The sequence below is a fragment of the Phasianus colchicus genome, chromosome 8, assembly GCF_987193195.1.
Source record: "Phasianus colchicus chromosome 8, bPhaCol1.hap1.1, whole genome shotgun sequence".
In the NCBI taxonomy this organism is placed as follows: domain Eukaryota; kingdom Metazoa; phylum Chordata; class Aves; order Galliformes; family Phasianidae; genus Phasianus; species Phasianus colchicus.
The window spans coordinates 9370158-9394233 of record NC_143443.1 but is presented as its reverse complement, the minus strand read 5'-3'; the positions used below and the strand labels follow the sequence as shown (position 1 = coordinate 9394233).

General features: G+C 44.5%; 2 protein-coding genes and 1 long non-coding RNA gene across 3 annotated transcripts in view; 2 read left to right on the top strand and 1 right to left on the bottom strand.

Moving 5' to 3' along the window:
• LOC116241321 (protein FAM13A-like) overlaps positions 1-24076 on the top strand; it is a 112221-nt gene that overhangs the window by 58096 nt on the left and 30049 nt on the right. The gene's annotated exons all lie outside the window — the stretch shown is intronic.
• On the bottom strand, positions 450-15930 carry ZNF365 (zinc finger protein 365). Its single transcript, XM_031602835.2, has 4 exons — positions 15103-15930; positions 7165-7345; positions 4599-4636; positions 450-2655 (listed from the first exon to the last, which is right to left on the bottom strand). The coding sequence occupies exons 1-4, from the start codon at positions 15807-15809 to the stop codon at positions 2409-2411; spliced, it is 1173 nt and encodes a 390-aa protein (XP_031458695.2). The 5' UTR covers positions 15810-15930; the 3' UTR covers positions 450-2408.
• On the top strand, positions 16213-20457 carry LOC149917013 (uncharacterized). Its single transcript, XR_016468714.1, has 2 exons — positions 16213-18922; positions 19039-20457. It is a non-coding gene; the product is annotated as an uncharacterized LOC149917013 (long non-coding RNA).

Sequence of the window (24076 nt, the reverse complement as noted above, 5' to 3'; positions counted from 1 at the left end):
GCTGTGGCAGGAGAAGGTTGTTTTTACTACTGAGATGGGGGAGAGGGGACAGATACCATCAAGTGCTTCAAAAATGCACTCTCTCTGGCTGGCAGGAGCATCTCAGAATCGCGGTTTGTGCGTGAAGAGCTCTCATTAGAGGTCTGGTTTTCAATTAGTCTCTTGTTTTCCTGGCTGATAACGTTATGTGTGTTAGAACATTTTGTTTTAAGCAAAGATGACCTGTGAGGGCCCAGCCTGCACACATACTGCTCTGAGGTGGCCTTAGTTATTGACAAGGTGTTCTAAAAATGTCTGGGAACTGGGCATCCAGCTCCTACTGAATTTCCCTTTGTGCAAGGAGCAGGCCCAAGTCCAAAGGAGACTATTCTTTGCTGCCTTTTTTCTCTGCTGTTGGATAGGCTTTTTAAAAAACACTGTATTTTCACAAAGTTAAACAACACCATAACTGAGAAATATAACTTTATTATTAGAATGTTTATATTCTAAAAACTTTTATCTGGGGTTACAGTGCAATCCAATTTCTCTCCAATTAACTAACCCAGCATCTGTTCAGCAAGTAACTATAAATTAGGATTTGAAAAGTTTAAGAACATGCAACTTCTTTTACTCTCTTTTTTCTCTTCTCCCCAAAAAAGGACAACTTACAGTCAAGATTTTGGCGCAATAAATAATAAAATAAATATCTCATTAGTGAACTAGTAGTTGCACTTAACTTTGGTGACAAACAGAGTAGATAGGCATGTAAAAATAATACTTTCTGTGTCAAGTGAATTAAGGAATGGAATAACATATTTACTTTCTAAAGATCACCTTCATTATCCTCAAAAAAGGGTTGTTTTCATGTCTGTAGAAAGTGGGAGCAGAAGAAATCAAAGGTAGTTTCTATGATGTGGTTTGCCTAAGAATGTTCTCATTACGCGTGACCTGACCAAAACCCATGCAACACAACTGACAAATCCTTTCCACCACAATGGTTAGCGTAAGGCCGAGTGTGGCCTTGTGACAGAGTTAAATATTAAAATGTCATTGCAAACAAAATACCTGAATTTGTTTCACACTGTGACTTTCTATCAAAACGATGTTGAGAATCTTTAAACATATATCTGATTGTTCCACAAACACCATTTAAAATAGAAGTGAGGAATAATACTCTTTCTTCACTCTGCTACTTTCTGGGAGCTCTGTGCACTGACAGATGTATGACATCTGTAGTTACCTGATCTGAGCTAACAGACTGGTCATCTGCTCTAAAAATATTGCAGCTCAGGTGCTTATTGCAGCAGTAATCATAGCGACACGCTGTCTTTTAAAACTCATTTCTGCTTGCAGTCAGTTATAAAAATGAAAAACATTTTTCACAAATCTCTAGACACATACTGTAAAAATCACCTTCCACAAAAGCAATTTACATCTGTTATATGAGCATTTAAAAATAAATTACGCAGACTTGTCCCACCTATTCTTTTTCTTGAGAAAACAAATCCCATCGGTAACAGGGATAGGATGTTCCTATTTGTAAACATGGTATGAGGATTCATGTTACCAAAAAACTGTACACATGGAAAAATCATCTTGATATACACTCTGATAAATAAGGATCCTTTTAATTGGCACAAACCACTGTAAACACAGGTATTCCCCTCCTGCAGTCTTCCTCACTCTTGGGTTTGCAGTTGAAATTCCAGAATCTATTATCCTTGGAAGGATTCTTCATGGAGATAAAGATCTGAAGGGCGCAGCCTCACGCAGGGTGCCATGCAATGCAGTGTGCTGCTCTGGTCTGCACTCACTGCCCTCCAGCTGCTGCTGCTTGCTGCCAGCTGCCGCCCGGGCTCAGCGTGCTCCATGCAGGTGAGGGCTGCACTGCCAGGTTTAGAGAAGGGCCCAACAGGCAGGGTAGCAATCTGCTGCTGTTAACAGCCTCCAAGCAACTCAGATAAGCTTTTTGCATCTAAGTATGCCTGCACAGGTAGCAGTTAATCATTGATCTTATGCCCGTCTAAGCTGGAAGAGTGATTATTTGGGTGCCGATTAAATGGATTCTTCTGAACTTCAGCAACAGCATAGATGGAAAATAAATTACCAAGCCACATGCTGGCACTAAAATAATTAAACATACAGCCACAGTATTGCCCCGCAAGATAACTGCAGTCATTTAAAATAAGCTCTATAAATAAATAAATAGATAGAAAACCCTCCGTGTAAACTGAATAAAATGTCCCTTCTCTTTTAGTGCCCAAAGAAGGAATGGCGTTACTAAATAATATAAATATGCCATATATTCCCTTATATTTTATTTGATATGTTTGATGTGGCCAGACCGATAGGAAAAAGTGGGATGATTAACTTCAGTATTTGTTCTGCCGAAGCCAAGCTCCTGCGTGACTGTGTATCTTTAGCTGCTCTTATAGCTGTTTGGCCTTTTTACCCATCTTGGACTTTGCACTCAATTTCCGGGCAGAGCAGACTGGTTCACCCTTCTTTTGTGCTCTCCATATTTCTCTTGGGCAATCAACAGGTTCATAGAAGCATCTGACTGGCTGCAAGCTGGTTTTCTCTTCCTTTGCTTTTTTCAGCAAGCCTCTTCCTTTTTGAAAGGAATGAGGCTTTGTGTCAGGGATGTTATATGAAGTGTGCTGACTTCCTCGGCTCCTGAAATTAATAATAATGATTAACAATAATTATTATTCAATATTCCAACGCAAAAGGTGTCGAGAATGTCCCAAACCCATATAATTTTGAAGGCAGAAAACAGTCTTGTTCTACAGGGCCAGACTGAAAGTTAAAAACAATTGCAATATGAACTACGTTTCTCAATACTCAAAAGCATCTCAGAAAGTGGGTGCAAGAATTGTGGGGTCCGCTGGTGGGATCTGAGCACTGCCTGGGCCAAGCCCCAGGATACCTCTGTAGCTCAGGAAACTCAACTGCCTGTTTGATGGCCACCCAGCTCTGAACTCTTTAGATTTGCTTTAGGCTGCAATATGAAAGGGGAGAAGAGGAAAGGAGAATAAAGAAATCGGTGTGAAGATGGGTACAGAATTTTAAAGGCCAAAGTAAGCTGAATTTTTTATTCTCTCTGTGATGGTTCAGGCCCAGCAGGAGATGATGAAATTGATGAGCTCAGGCCGTTAAATGTGTGGTGCTGTGCAAGCTAAACCATGCCCTCTGCTCTGTGATTTTATCTTTAAACCACAGTTCAACTAAGAACATTACAGTCCCTTTTAACATCATCTCAAAATATTTTACAACAGGTACATGTAGTGTAACAGCAGTACTATGGATGTAGGCCCCAGCTGCTACGATCAATGAGAAGAGCAGATGTGCCGCCTCTTAAGATTCCCACAGGGCTATTTTTGTTAGTTTGCCGTGTCTGGAAACCACCTATCTGGTATTAATTGTCCTGGGAGTTAAACAATATTGCACACTGACAAAGCCAGTTTTGGAAAAAGCTGCAGCTTGCAAGTGCCACAGCGACAGCCTCTCCCTTAAGGATGTACAACCTCACTCTTTGTTCTCTCCGTGCCATTCTCCTGGTGTGCCTGATTTACAGTAAGATACCAGTAATGTACTGTCCAACCTAACACTTCTCCAGTTGTGCCCCTCCTCACATAACTGCACAGGGACCCTCTTTTTCAAACAGAAATGTGGTACCAACAAAATTTGTTTTCATCTGTCTTTTTCCTTCAAATCTGGCCTCCTTTCAAGGCTGCTATTTGAAAAATCAGAATTTGCCTTCATCCACAGAATGAGCAAAGCAAAATAAGCCTACCCCTCTGATCATCTTCTCCTCTATGCTTCTTGGGACGAAATATTTTTAATCTGATCATTCAAAATAAAGGGGTTACCACTGAATGCTGGTTTTGCCAGTGCCTTTTGAAAGGAGAACTTTAAGAGTAGTTAAACAGAAACCTCTGAACAGTTGCACACATGCCTTTGAACTCCTACTATTTGTCAGCAATTAATGGATTTTACTAAAATGCATTACATTTAGACCAAAGATTTCTCAAGTGGAAGTCTATCTTCCCTTCTATCTTCCTTGATTACAATAGCATCTACAGACCTGAAAAGAAAATACAAAGTCACCCATACCTTAGGAAAACAGCCCAGATTAGTTCTGCTGCTCTCGGAACAGATGCTTGAGTAACTTGAGATGTTGTTAGCACCCATATTTTCTGAGGACACTTGCCTGTTTACACGTGATCTTTAAGTTGACAGTGTTACTGTCAGTTAGGAAATAACAACTGTCTCTCTCCTACCTACAGAATGTTAAAGATATTTTCAGCTGAAGCTTGGTCTGTGTTTACCAAACAGATTCCAGAACTGTAGTGTTGCAATAGGCTAGTAGAGTCCAATGGGAAAGTCATTTACTTTACATAAAATTATTCTTTTTTCCTTTAAAAATATTTCATTTTATTTTGAGTTAGCAGCGATTTGTTATTTTTCTATCACATCACATAATGATGGACCACCCTCTGGTACAGAATCTCATCAAACCCAATCTGATTCAGGCTTTTGGTTCAATTTGAAATGCAAAAGCAACAATGTAAGCACACCAAGTTACATCTTTCGGTAAGAAAAGAAGACATACGTACAGGCATCTGGGTTTCTTGTTTAATGAAATGTCTGTAAACTGCAAGGAAAACAGAAAATTTATCAGTATCAAATTATCAAGTAGCTTAGATGTGGGGGTAAAATACATGTAAAGTAGTCTTCAAAATCCCATTTCTATTCCCACCTCCTTTTAGTTATAGAAAATACTCAAGAAAAAAACTTTAGAAAAAAACCTTTTTACATCCAATTTATTTTGTTTTTAAAACTTTGTGGTGGGAATTTCTCCCTGCTATTTTTATCACAATGATAATCACAGTAAACTGCTAAGCAAGTGTGGGCTGAACAGAGATGTTTCACATTAGATTAAACAGTATGGAACAATAAGAAGTAATTACTGTGTTGAAGATAATTAACAAGGGACAGTGCTTGAATAAGCTATATTAAATTAATTTTCTCTCAGAGCCCTTAATTTTGCAGCGATAATATTTCCTTTACATGAACAGCTAGGAAACTTCAGCTACCAAGCAAGAGAGCCCTTGGTTCTCTTGCAGCTGCACTCAAGGCAAGAGAAACACATGTGTTTCTCACCCTTCCCAACCCAAATCTCAATATTAAGTAGGGACAGTATAGCTGCAGCGCCGGCAGAACTTTGCAGGGCTTTGTTTCTTACAAGAGTTTGGTTGAGAGCTTGGTATCGCTTTATCTAGCCCCTCTGAGGGTCAGGAAAGGAAGCATTTAATGCCAGCTCAGCCTAAAGCAGTCTGGGTACTGCCTGGCTTCTTTGTGTTGATCTCTCGTCAGTGTCACTACGCTGAGCCTTTGAGTATCATTTAATGAAGTCACTGAGCCAAGCAAATGTTCCCTATGTCCCTGGTATTGTCCACACTTTGCAGATGGACTTGTGCCCAGCCTGACTTTGCTGTCATCTGTCTTGGATAGGAGTCTGGAGCCATCCCATGGTGTGCTTTTCTGTAATTACCTCGTGAAGGTCAGGCTGGTCAATATTTGGATGGGTGACCTTAAAGGAATGCTGAAGTCACTCAGAAAGCAGGTCAGCTGCCTTAAAAATCACTGCCTTCCCCAGGGAACGCTGCTGAGCCAGGGATCCCGATAAACACATCAAGAGTATGGGAGAAGATTCAATACCGAGGACACCTTTGCAGCCCCCCTCAACATTCTCACAGATACTGGCTGAGATGTCTTATGCAACGTTTCAGCACGTCTACATTTATCTGGTTCTTGCCTATAGGTCTTTGTCTCCCAGGTGGCTAGAGGAACCTTTGCTTTCCACCACTACGTGCCTGTTTATTGCAGTGCATGATCAAATGCCTCTCATCTCATGTCCATGGGGCAGTGACTATTTAACACAGATAATATGGGGTATTCACTGGATTTGAAATTCACTGTAGAAGCCACGTGGATAAAACTTGCCACATAAATATGATGCATTGTAGGGAAAATACTGAGTTTTAGTAGTAATAATGAGAGCTTTTCCAGAAATAGTTATTCTTAAAAGCAGTGTTCAGACAGTAGTGGTTTGTCGTCTGTGAAGTCTGACAGGGAATCTGCTCACTCTTCTTACAAGTCTTCTGACAGGAAAGCAAGCTGAATTGCCAGCAGGCTTACATGTCTTTTACAAGGATCCACCTCTTTCCTGAAAATCTTCAGGGATCTCCAAAAAACTGTCAGTATGTGATGCAAGAGAAAGTGTTTCCAGCAAAACCAAATAGCCCAAGTTGGAAAAAAATAACAATCTGGCGAATATTTCATTACTGTCTTCTCTCTCTTTCCTATCTCTGGATGCTCTCATCCTCTCTGCTCCTTTCTTTGTTCAAAAGGAAATAAAGTCTGGCTTCAGTGGAGTCAAGATGGGATGAACTACGGGATGAACTTCTATATGTTGTTCGCTCAATCTTTTCCACACTGCTGCAGATCTGAGAAGAGTTCAGAAAGTGTTCTCTGGCCAATAGGTCTACCCATGTGGCCACCCCAAGCCAGTGCAAGACCTACCCTGCTTTTCATTCCCAGTTCATTGCTTCCAGTCTTACCCCATTAATCAAAGTCCCACAGCTGGTTCTGCAGGAAACCACAGCAAGGGCAAGGAATGGGGTATGTCTGATCACCAATGGCACTGTGGTTTTCACATGGCACGGTGCCTTGCCACCACTTTTACCTTTCCCACCCTTTGCCAGGTTAGTTGTTCTGCCAGGTTAATTTTTCTGCTGTATGGCCACCAGGACCCACAAACAGCCAGTTGCAGCAGCAGTATCAGTAAGAGGGAAGGAAACACCAGCCTTGTTTTGTGTGGCTTTGTGTAGCAGCAGTGTTTACAGTTATCGCTGTTCTTTCCATCCCTCATGTACCAGTACCTGACTGGAGCTGTAAGGGCACAAAGCTGGAGTTGTCATCTGTCTGCTGTTCACTATCCTATGATCTGGTTACATTAGGTTAAAACATAAATAAACGTAAGTCTAAAGAAATGTTGTACCAATCCAAACCTGTCTGGAATAGCAATTAGCTTGTCCCGCTGAGCCTACTCACAGTCAAAGCTGAGCACTTTCCCCTGAGCGGTGGGTGACAATTAATGAAAGAACTCTGCTGGCTTACCACGTGGTCACTGCCACCCGTGTGGTTGCACGCAATCTGCTGATTTTGGTAATACTCTAGCTGCCTTTCTGCCAGATCCACACGCTGCAACAGGTTCTCGATGAAGTGCTGGAGTCTGGCTTTTCCCCTCACTTCTTTTTCTGCTGCTTCTTCGAGGAAGTGGTTGAAAGTAACAACTTCTCTGTAAGACAAAAATATGGCACAGAGGCAAGATTTAAATAATGGGAGGGGTGAGGGTCTTGCTGCTGCCAAAGAATTACCGATACTTCCCAACTTTCTTCATGGTGATTTCCCATGATGACTAATTACTGTCCTTCTCCTTTATTAAGGGATTTCAGTATTTTTTTCAAACACTGAGTGAAGGTTTGGAACCCTGAACGCTGAATTCAAGTTTATAGGCAGTGGGTTTGGCAGTCCCGTTATTAGATCTCTTAATAACAGTCTTGTTGGTCTGCGGGCCACTGGACAGAAATGTTTTTATCATTAAGCATCACCATTAACCTCTTGTATTCTCTGGACACAGCCACCTATCTGAAAAACAATCCACCTTCTCCTTTCATATTTAGAAATGTGCCTGTCTGACCTGAAACATGAAGTGTATAAAATCTTCCTGGTTCATCATAATCTTACAATGGAAGTTTAATGTAGCTGCTGTGGTAGTTCCTAACCTAAAAGAGCTACTATGACCATTGACCTCCATTTTGGCTGCAATCCTGCAAGTACTTCCAAGTCCCGTGTTAGTATTTGGAGCTGGTGGGAGCATAGGAGATTAAGAGAGAATCTAGAGATGATCAGACAAGGAGTATGTGTGTGGGAAGACCAAGTTCAGGAGTTTAGAAATATTTCTTGTCTGGTGACACAACTGGAAGCAACAGATAGCACTGCTGACTCGGAAAGATTTCAGCTGTGCACAGAAACAAAGCTCATTTTGAAGTGCTCTGCATACTGCTAATACATGGGCTGCCGTTTGGGCCTCTTCTTTCAGGAGTTCAGAGTGGGAGACATTTGGTTACAGTGAGCCATGTATTACAAAAAATGGCAAATCTGGACATGCACGATTTCCCCAGTTAATAAAGCCTAGATAAACAGCTCCTGCTCTGCCAATGAAGCCATGTTCATTTTCGCTGTGTACAGAACTTAGGATGTGGGAGTTGGGAGAACCAATGCTTGCCAAATGAAAAAGAGCATGATTAGTTCACGTTCATTTGAATTGCAGCGCCTGAGATAAAAAGCATTTTAAGCTTAAACTAGGAAATGCAGTAATAGCCTTTCAGAGCTTTGTTTATAACAAATCCAAAGCTTCTCTGCATTTCATCAGATTCACTCAGCATTGTTGTAGACAATTATTTTAACAGTGTGCTGTTTTTGCCTTATGAAGTTAGACACAAGCGGTCAGCTATGCAAATCTGCCATTCAGACTTCAAGCTGCACCAATCTGCACCACAGCAGAGCGCATGAGTTGTATATGTGGATGATCTAGTGGTAGGAATGAGCTATAAACCAGCACATATTTTTTGGACGAGAAGATTCGTGAATGTCAGTTTATATTAACTTACCCACAAAATCTGGCCTAAGAAATTGAGAGGTGCCTGTTCTTTAAACTCTGCCAACGCTTTCTAGTTTTAGGGCTGTGATTGTGCTTGTTCAGAGTGACCTGATAATAAAAAGCCATCAAAGAATGCTTAGGAAGAAGCTCATCTAAACTCACAGAGGTCATGTTTAAGGCTTTATTATCACCTCACTTACAGCACTGCAATTCCTTTCATTTCACAATTCCACTCTGGATTTATGAAGCTGATGGCACTTCAACAGGCTCCTCTTTGCAGCTGATGGGAAGCTCAAAGGAGAGAAATTTATTAAGGTGGAGACCTGTGCGTGCTCTGCAAGGCTGTTGGCCTTCTAACTGGGGCTGAGCAGGGCCCTGCCAGCCTGGGACACCTCTGGGACGTCCCCATCAGGCCACGCAGCCAGCTTCTGCCACAAACACTGAGGACCTGGCACTTGCTTTTAAAAGGCTGATAGTTTCATGAATGCTAATACTTGTAATTGTGTCAGCAAAAGTAATTAAAAAGCACTCATTAGTCTCCTGCTCCATGGCAGATCACTGACAAATTTTCCTTTCCTATAAATATGTAGTTAATGAGCTGTGCCATAAGGGAATAGGGGAAAGACTGAGATCATGATCAGGAGAACAGACATACAGACTTGATAAATTCCTGAGTATCTGCCTTACTTTCTAGACTATTCAAGATAGCTTGGCATCCTACAAGTCATTATTTGTAGGAACTGTTACTAGCAGCAATAGTACCATTTCCATCATTTTCCTCTGTTCAGCTTCCCCAATACAATCTACGAATCGTAATAAGAACTTTTATCTAAAGATTTTCATTTGTGCTGAAATGGTACAACCACTCTGTAAATTCTTTCTATAAAGACAGGAGCCAGAAAATGCCCACCCACTAGAGCTCAGTCTCATGCCTTGTCCTTGTAAGCAGCACCTTTCTTACTTCAGCTACTTTCTTTGTTTTCATTCCAACTTCTCAGAAGCCCCTGGGAGTGACTGGTGGTAGGTCTACTTGCTCCAAGACCTCTTCCTCAGAGAGTTCACTTTGCATCACTGCTGTGCCTTGGTTACTTGAAGGAAGAATTTTTACCCTCCTCCCATCATGACCAATAGGGAAATACTCCAAAGAACTCATAGTTTCTCTGCAGCCACTGTTTATCAGCTTAATTGCCTTTATTGTTTCTTGTAGTTTGTGCAGACCTTTTCTTAGCTTCGGTTTTATTTCTAGTATCTATTTCTAATAGCTGTGATGATTTTGTGCTTTTACTATTTAATTTACTTTCAATTTATTTTTCCAGGCCTCTGCCAAATTTTGGGGAAATGCTGCATAATGATATCCATCTTTTACTCTTTCATGGAATCAAATAAATGCTTAAGTTGAAGAGATCTTAAATACTGTCAAGTTCCAACGCCCTGCCATGGGCACAGTCACTGACCATTAGACCAACTGCTAGATCAGATTGTCTAGGGCCCCTTCCAACCTGGCCTTGATGCATTCAGGAATGGAGTATCCACAGTTTCTGTGGGCAACCTGTTCCACTGCCTCACCACTTTCCGAGTAAACATCTAACACCTAACCTAAACCTCCTCTTTTTTAGTTTAAAGTCATTCCTCCTTGTCCCATCACTATCAGACTGTGTAGGATAACAGTCTCCCTTTTGTTTATAAGCTCCCCTGAAGTACTAGAAGGCTGCAATAAGGTTCTGAGCTCAACAAATCCAACTCCCTCAACCTTTCTTGCTCAGAGAGATGCTCCAGTCCTCTGATCATCTTCAGACCTGAAGCACTGCCCTTTCTGTTTGGAAGTCTCTGCTACCCTAGGCTGACTGTTGTATATCTGCAGCACTGCTGCTGTATTAAGGAAAGGTTATGCAGAGCTATTAGCTCTTCTGGAATCCTTCTGTTTTCAGTGACACCTCTTTCCCACTCTCCTCTGCTCCTTCACTTTCCTCCACTCTGTCAACCTCCAACCTCTTTTCATTCCACTGCATCCCAGCCCTTGTTTTAAGAGCTCTGTAAGGTCTAGATCCTGCCACAACATTTTCCAAGTGGAGTAGGTGATGCTGCAATTTGAACGTATGTAAATTTCTGTAACAGGAAGCAAAGTGATTTAGTCTGTTTGCCTATAGTTTGCAAGACTTACATTAGCATATGTTGTACAGCATAATGGTTTGTTGAAGGGCTATGACCAGGCAGCAAGGACAAGGGGCAGTTTCCTCCTTTGTCTCAGGAGCTGCAACCTCCCTCAGACAAAATCTTTTAGGAGGGATGAGTGTTCCTTCGCAGGGTGAGTAAAGCAAGAGAGAACAACAAACTATTGATTTTGGGGTTTGTGTCACCAGGGCAATCGTTGGCACGTGGACTCTTCTGCTATCCTTAGTATTTGCAGATAAACATGTGATACCCAAAGTAGATGCAGAGCCTGGGGCACCTCCAGCTCCTTAACAACTGACAGTAAGGGATAATGGTTTCACACATTGCAACCAAACCCTCCTACAGATAGATAACACTGGTCCTGGGACTATTTACAGCAACTCTGACACCTGCAACTGCTCTGTAGGCGGACAAGCACAAGGCTCTATGCCAACTCCATGCCCAAGTATCAAATCCCTTTACAGAATTTGAATACTTTGAATACCTTTGCCTAAAGTGGACAGAGAAACAAATCCTTTTGTTACTGTACCTGAGGACAGCAGAGTTCCTACCAAAGCAAGTTTTCATTGTGAAAATATTTAAAGCATATACATTCATGAAGTATCAATGCTGCTGACCTGATCCATCATCCCATTGGCATTACTGCCTGAAGGCTGGCATCTGTTACTCATTAGGCTGTGGTTTCACATTCCTGCACCAATATCAGCACATCTGATTTAAGAGGTTCACACCTCCTCCTCTCAGAGAGTTACTGTCCTATCAGTTGCACCCATTCACTGGGTTGTGGTCTAGATCTGAGCCCTGAACTTATTGGGGTGACACTGTGAAGATTAAAATGCTTTAATTCACAGACCCATTTTGTGGGACACTTGAGCCAGAACAAGCAAGGGAGGGGGGGTAATCTCCTGAGTGGGAAGATGAAAGGAGGTGGGGAAGAGGGAGCAGGATGCCTTGAAACCAAGGGTTGAAGAACGACATCTAGCTGTGGTCATATTCTTAGAGCAAAAAGCTAAACTTTTATTGTACAACTGAAGCTTGTACTTAAAGGAAAGCTGATATTTTAGAGAAAGCATCAGTTGCAGTGGTCTTTAAGAGCTAACTCTAAAACTCACTGTAAAGCTGTTATTTACACAGTTTCATTAATCACAAATTTTAGGTGAAGGCAATGGCAAAAGTAATCACTCACCACAACAGCTATTCTGAAATAGCCCTTTTATTACAGGCTGTACCAGAGCAGAGGCATAACCAGACAGTCTTAAAACAAATGTATTAGACCAGTTAAACAAAGTACTGTCAGAGATGACAATTTACTGCATGTGTGTCCTTGTTAAGAGACAAAGTGAAATTAAGTCATTGTTTCACTGTTTTTACACAACTTCCAGAAACAAGCCTCTAGCTGTCCTCTATAGGAGGAGTTTGTAGCTCCTTTTAGTTTGAATGATTGTTTTTTTGTTTGTTTTTTTTTTGTTTGTTTGTTTGTTTGTTTGTTGGTGTCTTATTCAACACAACCTTATCCCTTTTGGGAAAACTTCTGTGTTTCAGCATTAAGATCACAGTACTCATGTTGATTTCCACACTCATTTGTCAGACACTGAATATCCCCTCTCAGGGCGCCTTTTTAAGTTAAATCATTTGTTTGCTTGTTTCTAAAGGCTTGACCCTGTAGCCATTTCACCAGAACTGCCCAGGGTTCAACTGAGGCAAGTTGGTGTACTGGAACTTTGGTAACTGTACCTGCTTCTCTAAAAGATCTAGTTTTCATTTTCACTCCCTCCCAGATAAGAACAATTAAAAAAGGGGGAAAAAAAAGTAGCTTTGGCCTTTAGATGTTCTACATTTGATGAGACTACAGCACCTGCTGTGAGACTTTTCTGTGCTTACAGTAATACTGCTTTAACAATGTATTAGTTTACTTAGTCTGGTACCCACACCTGTCCTATCCCTTACCAGTTGTCAACTTTTTCTTCTACAAAAGCCTCCAAAGAAGAAGTTTTGTGATCTTGTCTAAGACTTGAGTTAAAATTTCTTTCCCCTTGTGGATAAATGTATTTTCTTTTACCCCAGACTGATTTAGAGTAGCCACAGTTCAGTCTCAGAGATCTAGAAGTGCATAATAATAACAACTGATTTATGGTTTTTGCATCCAGCCTATTCCATGATATCTGGTAAACAGGACAATCACTGAAAACAAAGACTGGTTTTCTTCCTTACGAAAAGCATGAGACAGAGATGTTTCTGGGAGAAAGTTATTTTCTTTTTCCTTCTACAAAGAGGAAAGAGGAATAAATTCTCTGTTACGGTGGTTCAACATCAATACTACTTCTGAGAAAAGTTATCCATATTTACAAGGCTGCTTATAGGAAAAAAAAAAAGTCCAAAGAAACTGCTGAAAGCATTTATTTTTGAAGGTCAGTAAGTATCAGAGCAGTCCCTAAGGGGTGCCTTTGACTTTTCACAATCTGCAACAAGAACTTCTGCTTCTGCAATTTCCATTAAGCTGTCCTGTTTGGCTTTCTAATCATCTGGACTTCTTCCAGAAATCAAAGTTCAGATCCTCCTTTTTGAAGGGCAAGGTCTTTTTGGCACACTGAATAATTAAATTTTTGAAAACAGACAGGAATGAATATATAGACAGGTCTCAGAAATTACAATGTCATTCCTCTCATATCACACTCACTGTACCTCCATTTCCCCACTTGCTCTTTTTCCAGGAGGTCTTGTCTTCTGCAGCACCACTGAATGCTTCTTGCTTCGTCTCAAGAAGCATGTTTTTCTTGAGGAGCACAAGTCATGCATTTTTCAGCATACCTTGTGTTTAGTTTGGGGAATGGTTCATATCATTTAATTTTGGGTATGTGAAGTTCACCATTACAGCCTAATATGGCTGCTTACCTGATTTTTGAAGGTCAGTAAGTATCAGAGCAGTCCCTAAGGGGTGCCTTTGACTTTTCTCTAGTCTGCAAGACCTCCATGGAGCAATTTCACACTGAGATACTTCTCTAGAACAAGTAGGGTGAATCATGCTGGGAGCCCATAAGGGAACTTGGCTAGATGAGAATATCAAAACTACTTAAGACCGTAAGTCATCTTCACAGCCTCTTTCTGCATACTTTGAAATCCCTCTCAATACCACTATTATCCTTAGCTTCATCTTGAGTTCTTGAGATGTACTGTCTATGAAGATCACCTGATATTTCAGATCATGAAAATCAGTGGTATCCCCTGATGCTGAAAAATGCATGACATCCCTCCCCTCAAGGAGGATGGGTTTGAATCCCACCACCTCTGCTGTCCACTATCCTAGGTGATCTATGGCATGGACTCTCTGTTATGACTCCTACAGATACAGGAGCCATCAGCACCTTTCCTTTCTAGTCGTTAGATTATGCTGCAGGAAGGAGCAATGAAAGCCATCCAAACTTCCTACACTGAACTCCTACACCACCTTCCTTATTTCTCCCAAGAAAGCGTCATGGCAACTAGCATCTCTCTCTGTAAGCTGGTAAACTGGTCTACAGGCATTCCATTACCAAGAGTCTTAATTTGCATTCCTCTAAAATAAGCTGTACTGCTCCAAAAAGCTTTAAAGGCTTCATCAAGCACTGCATAAACTAAGTAGATCATGTATAAATAAAGTATCGGCTATCACTACGCTTTTAACGGCTGCACCCCAAACACATTTTTTAGATGGACCAGGTTAGTCAGAACGACCGGCAGCTGGTTCCTGTCCCGCCACCGACTCCGGTTCGTAGTTTGCTGTCCAGTTCAGCACTGCCTCCAGCATGGCTTTGCTGCTGCACGGGCCAGCTCCCTGCATGGCACCGCTCACTGCGCTGCAACTTCAGGGAAAAGATGCTACTTAGTTTTGCTACATATTTCCTACAGCACTTATCCAAGCATCTCTCCCATAAAACATAATTTGGAGGCGTCAGCGTAAATCAGACTGCGCGCTGACGATAGCTCGCGTGCTTCAACCCCACCACAGCAGGGTCGCATCGCAGGCACTAGCCAACGTCAATGTCAGTGGCCGTGCCTCCCAGGCGCGGAAGCCACCCGCTCCAGCCGCGCCTTCCTGCCCTACAGGGACCGGCACCGTGGCTTTAGAAACACCGCCTTCGGCTGCCGCTGACCGCCAGGCCCTTCTACAGCCAGCGAGAGACCGAACCTTCCCTCGCTGCGCCCCGGGGCGGCCGGGCCCGCTCACAGGGCTCCCCACTTACTCCTCCTTGCGGTGCAGCTCCTCCTCGGACTCGGTGAGCCGCTGCTTCAAGGCCGCGATCATCTCCACCGCCACGTCCACCTGCCGGCTCAGGGCGCGCTCCCGCCGCTGCACCTCCTGCTTCTTCTGGGAGAGCTGCACGAAGGCCGCCCGCACCTCCAGCAGCTCCGCCGTTTTCTGGGCCAGCTCTTTGGTAAGCTTGTCGATCCGCTTCTCGATGGTTTTGTCCACGGCCTCCACCATCCTGTTGAACTTCTCCCTGACGTGCGCCTCGAACGAGGCCTTGGAGTCGGCGGCGGGCAGGACGGGCGAGGGGAGCCGCGAGCCGGGCGAGCCGGCGGGCGCATAGCCGGCCAGGCAGCAGACCGGCCCCCGCTCGGCCTCCAGCGCCCGCCGGCCGTCGGCGCTGCCGCTCGAGGCGTCGCAGAAGCCGGCGCGGGGCGCGCACCGCGTGGCGCCGCCCGGGCCGCAGGGCTCCGGAGGCGAGGCCGGGCCCGCGCCCTTCCGCGGGGACGGCGGGCCGCCTTTGGGCGGGGCGCTCCGCTCCTCGTAGCCGTGGCCGTACTCCAGGTGCGCCCTCAGCGCCGACAGGCTCCGGAACCGGCTGCGCTCGCCGCAGCGCGGGCAGCGGAACGGGAGGCGGAGGCTGGCATCGCCGAGCGCGTCCTGCCAGGGGAAGCCGCTCTGCTCCGCCGCGTCCTGTTGCATCCCTGGCCGGCCCCCGGCGGCAGGAAGCGGCCCCGGGCGCGGGGCGAACTCGCCAAACTTTCCGGCTCGCGGCTCGGGGCCGCGCCGCCTCCCGTCGGCCCCGAGGAACGCGGCCGCGGGGCCCCGGCGCCGCCGGCCCGGCCCTGCGGAGCGGCTGCGGGGCCCGGCCCCGTCCCGGCCGCGAGGTGGCCGCCGCGGCCGCGCTCAGCCGGCTCGGAGCCGGGGCCGCCGCCGGGAGCCGTTTGCGGCAGAGCCGTAAATCAGCCGAGCGCCGCCGCACGCACTCGCGGCCGCCCGCCGCCGCGGGGCGGGGAGGGGCGGAGAGGGGCGGGCGGAGAACGCGGGGATCGGGCGCGGCGGGCCGCCGGCCTCCCCCGAGCCGAGGGCGCGCGGTGTCGGGCAGCGCCGGGCCGCTGGGGGCCGCCGGCTGCGGGCCGTGATCGGGGCTGCGCGGGGCGGGATGGAGCCGCCGTGCGGTACGGGCTGCCCGGCCTGGGCTTGCGCTCGATGCGGCTGCGCCTGGCCTCGTAGTCGCTTCCGACATAGGTTTAGCAGCCAGAAAGACCGTTCCTGTAAAGGTGCCCTAACTCACTCTCGGGGCTCGAGGCAGTGGACACCGGTGGTTTTCTCAGTCCAAGGAGGGACTGCCTGGGCGCGCTGCCCCGCAGTCGGTGCCTGTGCTTCTCTGGTGATGTTTTATGCCGCGGATGCATGCATGTCGTTATAAATCATAGAAAACGCGAACAAAGCTGGTGGTAAAGTCACAGCCTTTTTGGAGTAGAGCTGAAATACTCTTCTGAAACCTGCTGCCTGGGGCGATGTGATGCAGTTTTGTTTTTTTTTTTTTATTACTTTGAGGGAGAGCAGCGTGGTAAAGTTTAATTCTGTGCTAACATATCTCTTCCTTGAGCGCAGTGTGCAGGCTGTCCTAAACGCAGAGAAATCCATTGCATTGATAGGTGCCTTTGATGTGATTAAGACATTCCCAGTGAATGATTCACCAGATGGCACATCAAAGGAAGCTGCTCAAATAGCATTGCAGTGCTTCAGATAATCTCTCAAGTGTGTGGGCTACCGGTGGAGCTGCCACTTCTTGCTCAGCTTCTTTGTCCTGTGTCACCTTGACTGGCTGTGGCTGCCCAGTTTGTCTTTATGTGGTACAGAAGCACGAGGAGGGACTCCCAGGGGCATAGCTTAGAACCATGCCCACCTCGGGTCCTGGGGTTCCTGACTGTTTCTTTGTTGGAGCAGAACTTCAGCAAGACCAAACATACAGTTGTGACCCCACTTTGGCACCCATTTTCTCAGCTACTCCCTTGTTCCATTATATCCTCTCTTGTCTCCATCCTGCACTACTCCAGGTCAGTGCTGATGCTGAGAGATGCAGATGGAATTGAGGAACACTCAGCCTGGTGGGCCTGGGACCCCATCCACATCTGGCAGCACTGACTGTAATGTGAGCCCTTGTGGTCCTGTGGATAGCAAACATGGATGGCTATGAGGGAGCCAGGTCAACTGCAGGCTGAACTATGTGGCCTGGATCAGTTACATCCAAAGTACCCAGTAATCCTCCATCCAAGATTTCTCAGTACTTGTACTGTAGGTGTTTGTTTTGCTGGATTGGGATTCTATTCATCATCTCCTGGGTGATCCCACCTGGATGTGCAGTTCAGTTGTTTTTTCAGTAGTCATTGAGGAGCAGTCTCACCTTGCTCTACCAGTAAGTGCATGTTCTACTGTGGAGAATGTACATCATCTGTTACATCTGAGCTTCATCTCCTGTGATTTAAATCTGGAGTGGGTGGAACCCAACACTGTCACTCACACAAAGCCCAAATGTACACAGCCATAATGTATGAGTCACCTCTGAAACTTTGCCAGGTGCTGGGGAGGCATTATCCTGTTTATTTGTATGCATCTCTTTCTTTCAAGATCTCTTTAAACACTTTGCAATCAGACTTCCAGAAGGATAAACATTATTCAGGTGAAGCCAACATGTCCCAGCCTGCCTGGTGCAGTGTGGAAAATGTTCACAATATTCAGCTTTTTCAGGCGGTGATCTGTACTTGCCATGCCTGGTCTCATAGCTGCTGATTTTGGGTGAAAACTGATAAGCAGACCTCTTCCTACGTAAATCATACTTCAGAAGAGAAGTAAATTTTGTTTGGTGGACAATTCCACTTTACTGAAGGTGGCTGAGAGAAACCAGTTTGCTTTGCAATAGCTACACATGTTTATTTTCTGATTTTTTCCCATCCTAGACAAGGAGAATAGGTGAGTCAGTTCTGTTTTATTTGTAGCCACTTTCCCCTTCAGGCTCACGGTGCTGAAATGTTTGCAGGTTTTTTTTTTCTTGTGGCGTAGAGCTGGATTCACTACTAACAGTTTGGCTGCATTCATCAGCCTCTGCTCTCCTTTGTTTGTTCACTGGTTGGCTTTGAAGAGGAGTGTCAGAGAGATTAGTCTCATCATGCCCACCTTCCCTGTGTGCTCCAGCCGGATTGCAGGAGATAGGAATCTCTACCGAGTTCCTGTTGTGGACATTTTATTGAATTATGTGTAGGTATGTAAAGATACATGCACACCAATGCACATGCTTTATTGCTGCATACAAGTGGGACTTTGAGTTGGGCTCTGGCAACTATCACATCCCCTCACTGTGCTGTAAATCTGTGTGTGAAATAGGTGCACCTTTCCAGTTCCACTCATCTAGATGCTGGAAAGCGCATTGATTTTCTGTGTTTGGGCATGAACTACACGTGCACATTTTACTTGGAGATGTTGAAACTTACCTGCATTTAGTATTTATCATCTCCTCTCTTTTAAATAAAAAAAAGTAGGAATAAAATCTAAGGAAAGACCTTAGAAACCCGTAGGAGCTACTTTAGTGATTCTTACGTAGTGGTGCCTCAGACAAGGATTCGTGTTAGCTTTGTGTGCAGATAAATTCAAAGTGGATCAGACATACAACAAAGTTTATGTTGCTTCACAGGCACCCGCACCCACCTAGCAGGAAGAAGACTTCCTGCACTGCATTTATGGTGGAATAATTGAACTGCACAGTACTTACAGCTGAACTGGTTCAGCTGAACTGAACCAAAAGGAAGAGGAAGGTACGCATTGGCTTTTTGTGGCTACCCAGTGCTGGCTAGCTTGTTGCTACTCTTTTAGGTGAGCCTTAGATGTAATAATTGAATGTCAATTTACTTTCTTTTGATTTTTTTTAAAGGTGAAGTCTGCATTTTCAAATGAGTTTTGCTGTCACCAACAAGAAGAGGCTGCACACTGTGTGGCTCTTGCTCCTCCTTTGTTGGGCCAAGGTTGACATCAGCTTCCAGCAGACTTTTGGAGCTTCTTAGTGATCTTGTAGGCCAGTTCTCTCTGGAGTTTGAAGTTGTTCAACTTTACTCTTTTCCACCTGTACAGTTTCATGCTTTTCTGGTTAGAAGATCAGTGCAGTGTTCATGTGGGTTGATTTGCACTGCTTTTTCCATACCTGATGAGAGCTGTCCCATCACGGTGGTTTGGCTGTGATGTGGTGAGATGGCTGCAGGCATATTTTCCAAAATATGAAGAGAAGATTGAGGAGTGTCAGCAGTGGGCACGGCCTGCCTTTCAGCCATTTTAAGTTTTCCTCAAAAAAATGTTACTTTGGTTAGCTAGGAGGTGAAATGAAATATGACTAACCTCCAGAGAGAGGAAGAGCTGGAGGAACTTCTTAAAACTGGGTTGCTATGCTAGGTTTAATGTGGTCATTATAAAGGGGAAGAGTTGTATGGGCTCAAAAGCTGGCAAAATGTAAAGGCAGAGCTAGGCTGGGTGCCCACTCCTGGCTGTGTTCTTGATGCAGCCCCCTTTTCTGCAAATTACTTTCCCTGTTGAGGCTTCTCTTTCCATATAAAAATGGGAACACCCAACCTGGGCTATGTCAGACATGTTCCAGTGGGCAGTGTGAGCTGCTTTGGTAGCAGCCCCATGCTTGGTCCTGTCTCTATGCTGGATGGAAGCTGCTCTGCTGCAGGCTGAAGTGCCTGGGGAGGAAGCCCTCAGGGACAGGAACATCTGAAGTTTCCACTGCCTTTTCCTAGGGGAGTGAAAGTCTGAGCTGTAAGTTGTGAATGAGCACCAGAATGAGCGCAGTTGTGTAACAGCTCTCTCTCTCTGCTCCCCACACTGTTGCCCTTCTGAGATGCTCTGCAAGGCAGCAGCCCTTTGGCAACACCACTGAGACCTCTAGGTCTGGTATTGGGATGGATAGCAGCAGTGCAGAGTCACAGCATTTCTGGTGACAGTGCAGGCACTTCAGTAGGAACATGGCCACACCAAAGTTGCCTTACTTAAGCCAGCTCTGTTAAGCCAGGGAGGTACAGTCCAGGCACTAATTGTAAGATTAGACAGCAGATTTATGACTTGAATGATGAGATGATGGAACAGAGCCAGGAGGTGGGAAGTAATTGCTGTTCCCAGGGCTCTTCCAAAGTGAGATGCAGTCTGTTGCAGGAAGGGGTCCTTTTTGGATGAAGCTGTCCCACTAAAAAAAAAAAAACGCAGAGTGAAATACAGTAAAAAAAAAATGCCAGGATAGCTTTAAAGGAACATTTCATCCTACAGCAAAGCCTTTCCCTCATTGGGACTTATTAAAATACAGATGTTTTCTTCAAAGGAGAGAAAGTACAAAGTGCACCATCAAAGCAGAAGTTCAGGCTATTTCCTTCTGCTGGTGTTCTTTTTGCAATGGACACAGGATGGTAAGGAGTATTGCTTTTAAAAGCTCATACCAAGTGCCTTCCATATAAAATACATCACACCGATTTCCTGACTGAAAAAAAGTGTCCAAAAAGGCCTTAAAAAGGACTGATAATTGCCATCAATACTTAATTAGCTTGCTTTGTGAGTAATCCTATGTGTTGGGATTTTTAAAGTCTTTTTCATTTACATAAGCAGAGACATAAAAAGAACAATATTGAAAGGCTACAGTGGCAAATTCAGTCCTCTGCCATATCTAGGCCCTGTGGGAAGCAGTGGGTCTGCACTTTGTCTTCTCCTCCTCTGCCGCATCCCTGCCACCTGCTCTGGGGGCTCTTTGCCTTCTGCAGCAAGCCCTGTTGTCAGGGAGGTGGGAGTCAGTAGCTTTTGCAGCAGCGGCATTCCCTTCTCCTTTGTCAGTGTGGAGAGGAAGCACAGTGAGTGGCTATGTTCAGAGATGGCTCATTTTTTCAGCCTTGCTTAAGGATCCCTTGTTCTGTGGAAGATGAAATCAGGGCATTTTTATCTGCATACAGACAAGAAGTAGGAAACTGTCCTGGCGGGTGCTAACGCTGTGCTGGTGCATCCATATCAGATATGTACCCCTGCTATGGAGAACATGCCAAGGAAGAGAAAATTGCATTTCTCCAGGAGGAATGTTACAGAACTGTTATGTTATGTTGTCTTATGGGCAAAGGATCCATTAAAGGCCATATGATAGCAGCTCACATCAGAATTGTCAGGAATCTGTCTTAAATCAACAGAACGTTGATTTAACAGAACAGCCTAAGTCAACAGAATGTGCAAACAAAGCAGAACAAGCTGACAACGAACACTGAGTCAAACAGGCAAAGCCTCCACCTGGTCTGCTAAGATAGACATCAAATGTCACATAGAAATGCAGAAGGCAATTCAGGCCTGCATCTTTAATATAATCTGAAAGTCTATTGATTTTATTGGATGCTAAGGAACAGTTTTGTTATGTGTTCTTTCCTCCTTGCTTCTCTTTTTGGGTTTTCATACAAACAGTTCATTTTCTAGTTTGCATTACATGTAAAGGTCCAGGGACCAGCTGCTGCCCTGGCAGATGGACAGTTAGTCTGCAGGCTGCTGTGTGAGCAGGACGCTGAGTGGTGGGATCAACGGGGCTTTTAGAACAACATATGTAAGCCAACAGCCTTCCTTTATGATGTAGAGAAGGTGGAGGTGATCTGCAGTGGAGGGCTGGGCATAAAAGAGAAAAGGAAAGTTGAGAGCAGTCAGTAGTTCCTAAGTGTGAGTGCAATGGAAGAACATTCTCTGCGCCTTTTTGGGTTCATGAGCAGCATTCAGAATTTGTGTCATAGTCAAGTACCTTCTCAGGCTGTGAGTGAGAAGAGCAACATGGCTGCACAGTCACTCTGAAGTCCTTTGCCTCTTCCACAGCGGACTGCATATGTTAATGATAGACCTGTCTTAGACACATGGAGTGAAATTCACCTCGGCGCATGGGGCTAGCATAAAGGCAATGTGTCGTTTGTCTCATTGCAGCCCTGCTCTTCTCTAGCTGGTATGAACTGTGGGAGTCCTGATTCACTGCAGGGACTGGCTGTTTTTTAGATCCAGTGATTTGTGCCAAATGGCTTTTGTATAAATAAAGTCTTGTGTGTGCAAAATTACGTGTGCATTCATTGACCTTCGAAAGACGGTTTTTTTGTTATAATGAATACTACCCTTAGTGGATCCTAAATCTGCAATGCTCTGAACAACATGAGGTGTCATCTTTAGTATTTACCATTACACTTTGAAGGCACTCGAGCAAGTTTAGCTGATGGCTTTGTGCAGATTTCAAAAGAAGGCTCTGAGGTTGATGATGTCCTCATTGATTAGGGCTAAAAAGTGCAAGCAACTTCTGAGGTCTAAAGATATGTGCAGGTAGCAAGCAGGCAGCAGGTAGCACGGTGCTCTGGCCAATTATACAAGGTAACAATCTCTGGAAAAAACTGCAAAACTGCATAAATAAAAGACACGGCTCTGGAAAATGCTGTGTTCCTGCCACTGCCACTTCTGCAATGAAAACGTGAGAACACATAATTTGAAGGATGTGACAGCTGATATAAAACAAGATTGGTGAAAACAGATGTTTTCACGTAACTTCCCTCTGAGATAGTAGGTTCTGAAGGCTGTGTGATTCAATGCTTCTAGTGCAGTGTGAGACTGGAAACTGAATATGTCCTGACTGAAGGAAAAAAAATGGAGTTGTGCAGCATGGGGCTTTCTATCTTTTCCTCACATTTCTTGCACCCAGGTGGCAGTTAGGGATATCATTTGTAGCCACAGATACCCCTGCACAGAGCAGAAACAGAACACAAACTGCTCCTGTCCAGATGGGGCTTGCTTTTGTCACCGGGGTCATTGACTAATTTGTATGTCAGACTCACACAAGTGTTTCAGAACTGAGTTAGGGGACGTTCTCAGCTTCCCAATCCCTCTTGAAACCTTATCCTATTTGTTAGGATTTCTTAAAACCATGTGATTCCACTTCATTGATACTGTACAAATGCAGGATCTAGTGCTAGAAATGGCTTCCTACAACTCATATTGCTTTTTAAAATAAGCAATTAAATATATGTGTGTGTAGCTCATACATGCATCTAAGCATAACTAGTAATTTTTATTCTTCTCAATTAAGTTGTCTGTAAAAACGTGAGGTGCTCTTTATTGTTACCATTACTTGCAATTTAAAATACTAACAGTGACACAAAGTGTTGTCTCAGCTCATTTAACAGGCTGTAAAATGGCCAAGAGGATGATAGAAATCTCTCACAAACCAACCTCAGGTGGAATATAGTACTCATATTTGCTATTCAACCTCTGCTTTTTCATAACGGTGAATAAATTTGTCTTGTTAGACAATGCCATTATTAGCAATAAATGTTTCCATCTCACATTGGGGAGAGCGTAGATACTGTCCAGTTCCATTCCCTTCCTCTCGGTTGACTTCAAAGGGAGCTGAAGTAACAGAAAAAAAAATAATCATAGTGGACTTGAAAAAGACATCCTGCCCTCACTTAGGCTCTGAGGAATTAAAAGACCTTGTTTGCTTTGCAGGATGTGTCTGTCCTTAGATCTCTCTACCTCAGGAAAACCACGTTTTAGTCCCTCTTATGTGAAAATGGACAATTTTGATCTAACTGTTGAACGATTCAACAAAAAATTCTCACCTGTATAAAAGGCTGCGTCTCTGATCCTAGGCTTGTCCCTCAGAAGAGCCTCATGTCCCTGAATTGAGTCCCAGAATCTGCAGTGTGTGATGTGACAAATACTTCCTATTTTGTCTCTTTTGAGGTCTTGTGGACATAAGTTATTTCACACTGCTGTGACAGTCTACAAGGGAGAGGGAAACACCCTCTCCAGGCTGCTCAAAGAAAACTCAGAAAAATGAACAGAATGAGCACACAGCCTCTCCCTTCTCCATCTGGCCTCATAACTCTTCAGTACAGCTGAAGGAGAGCACTGCCTTGTCTCCAGCTGTTGGTGGC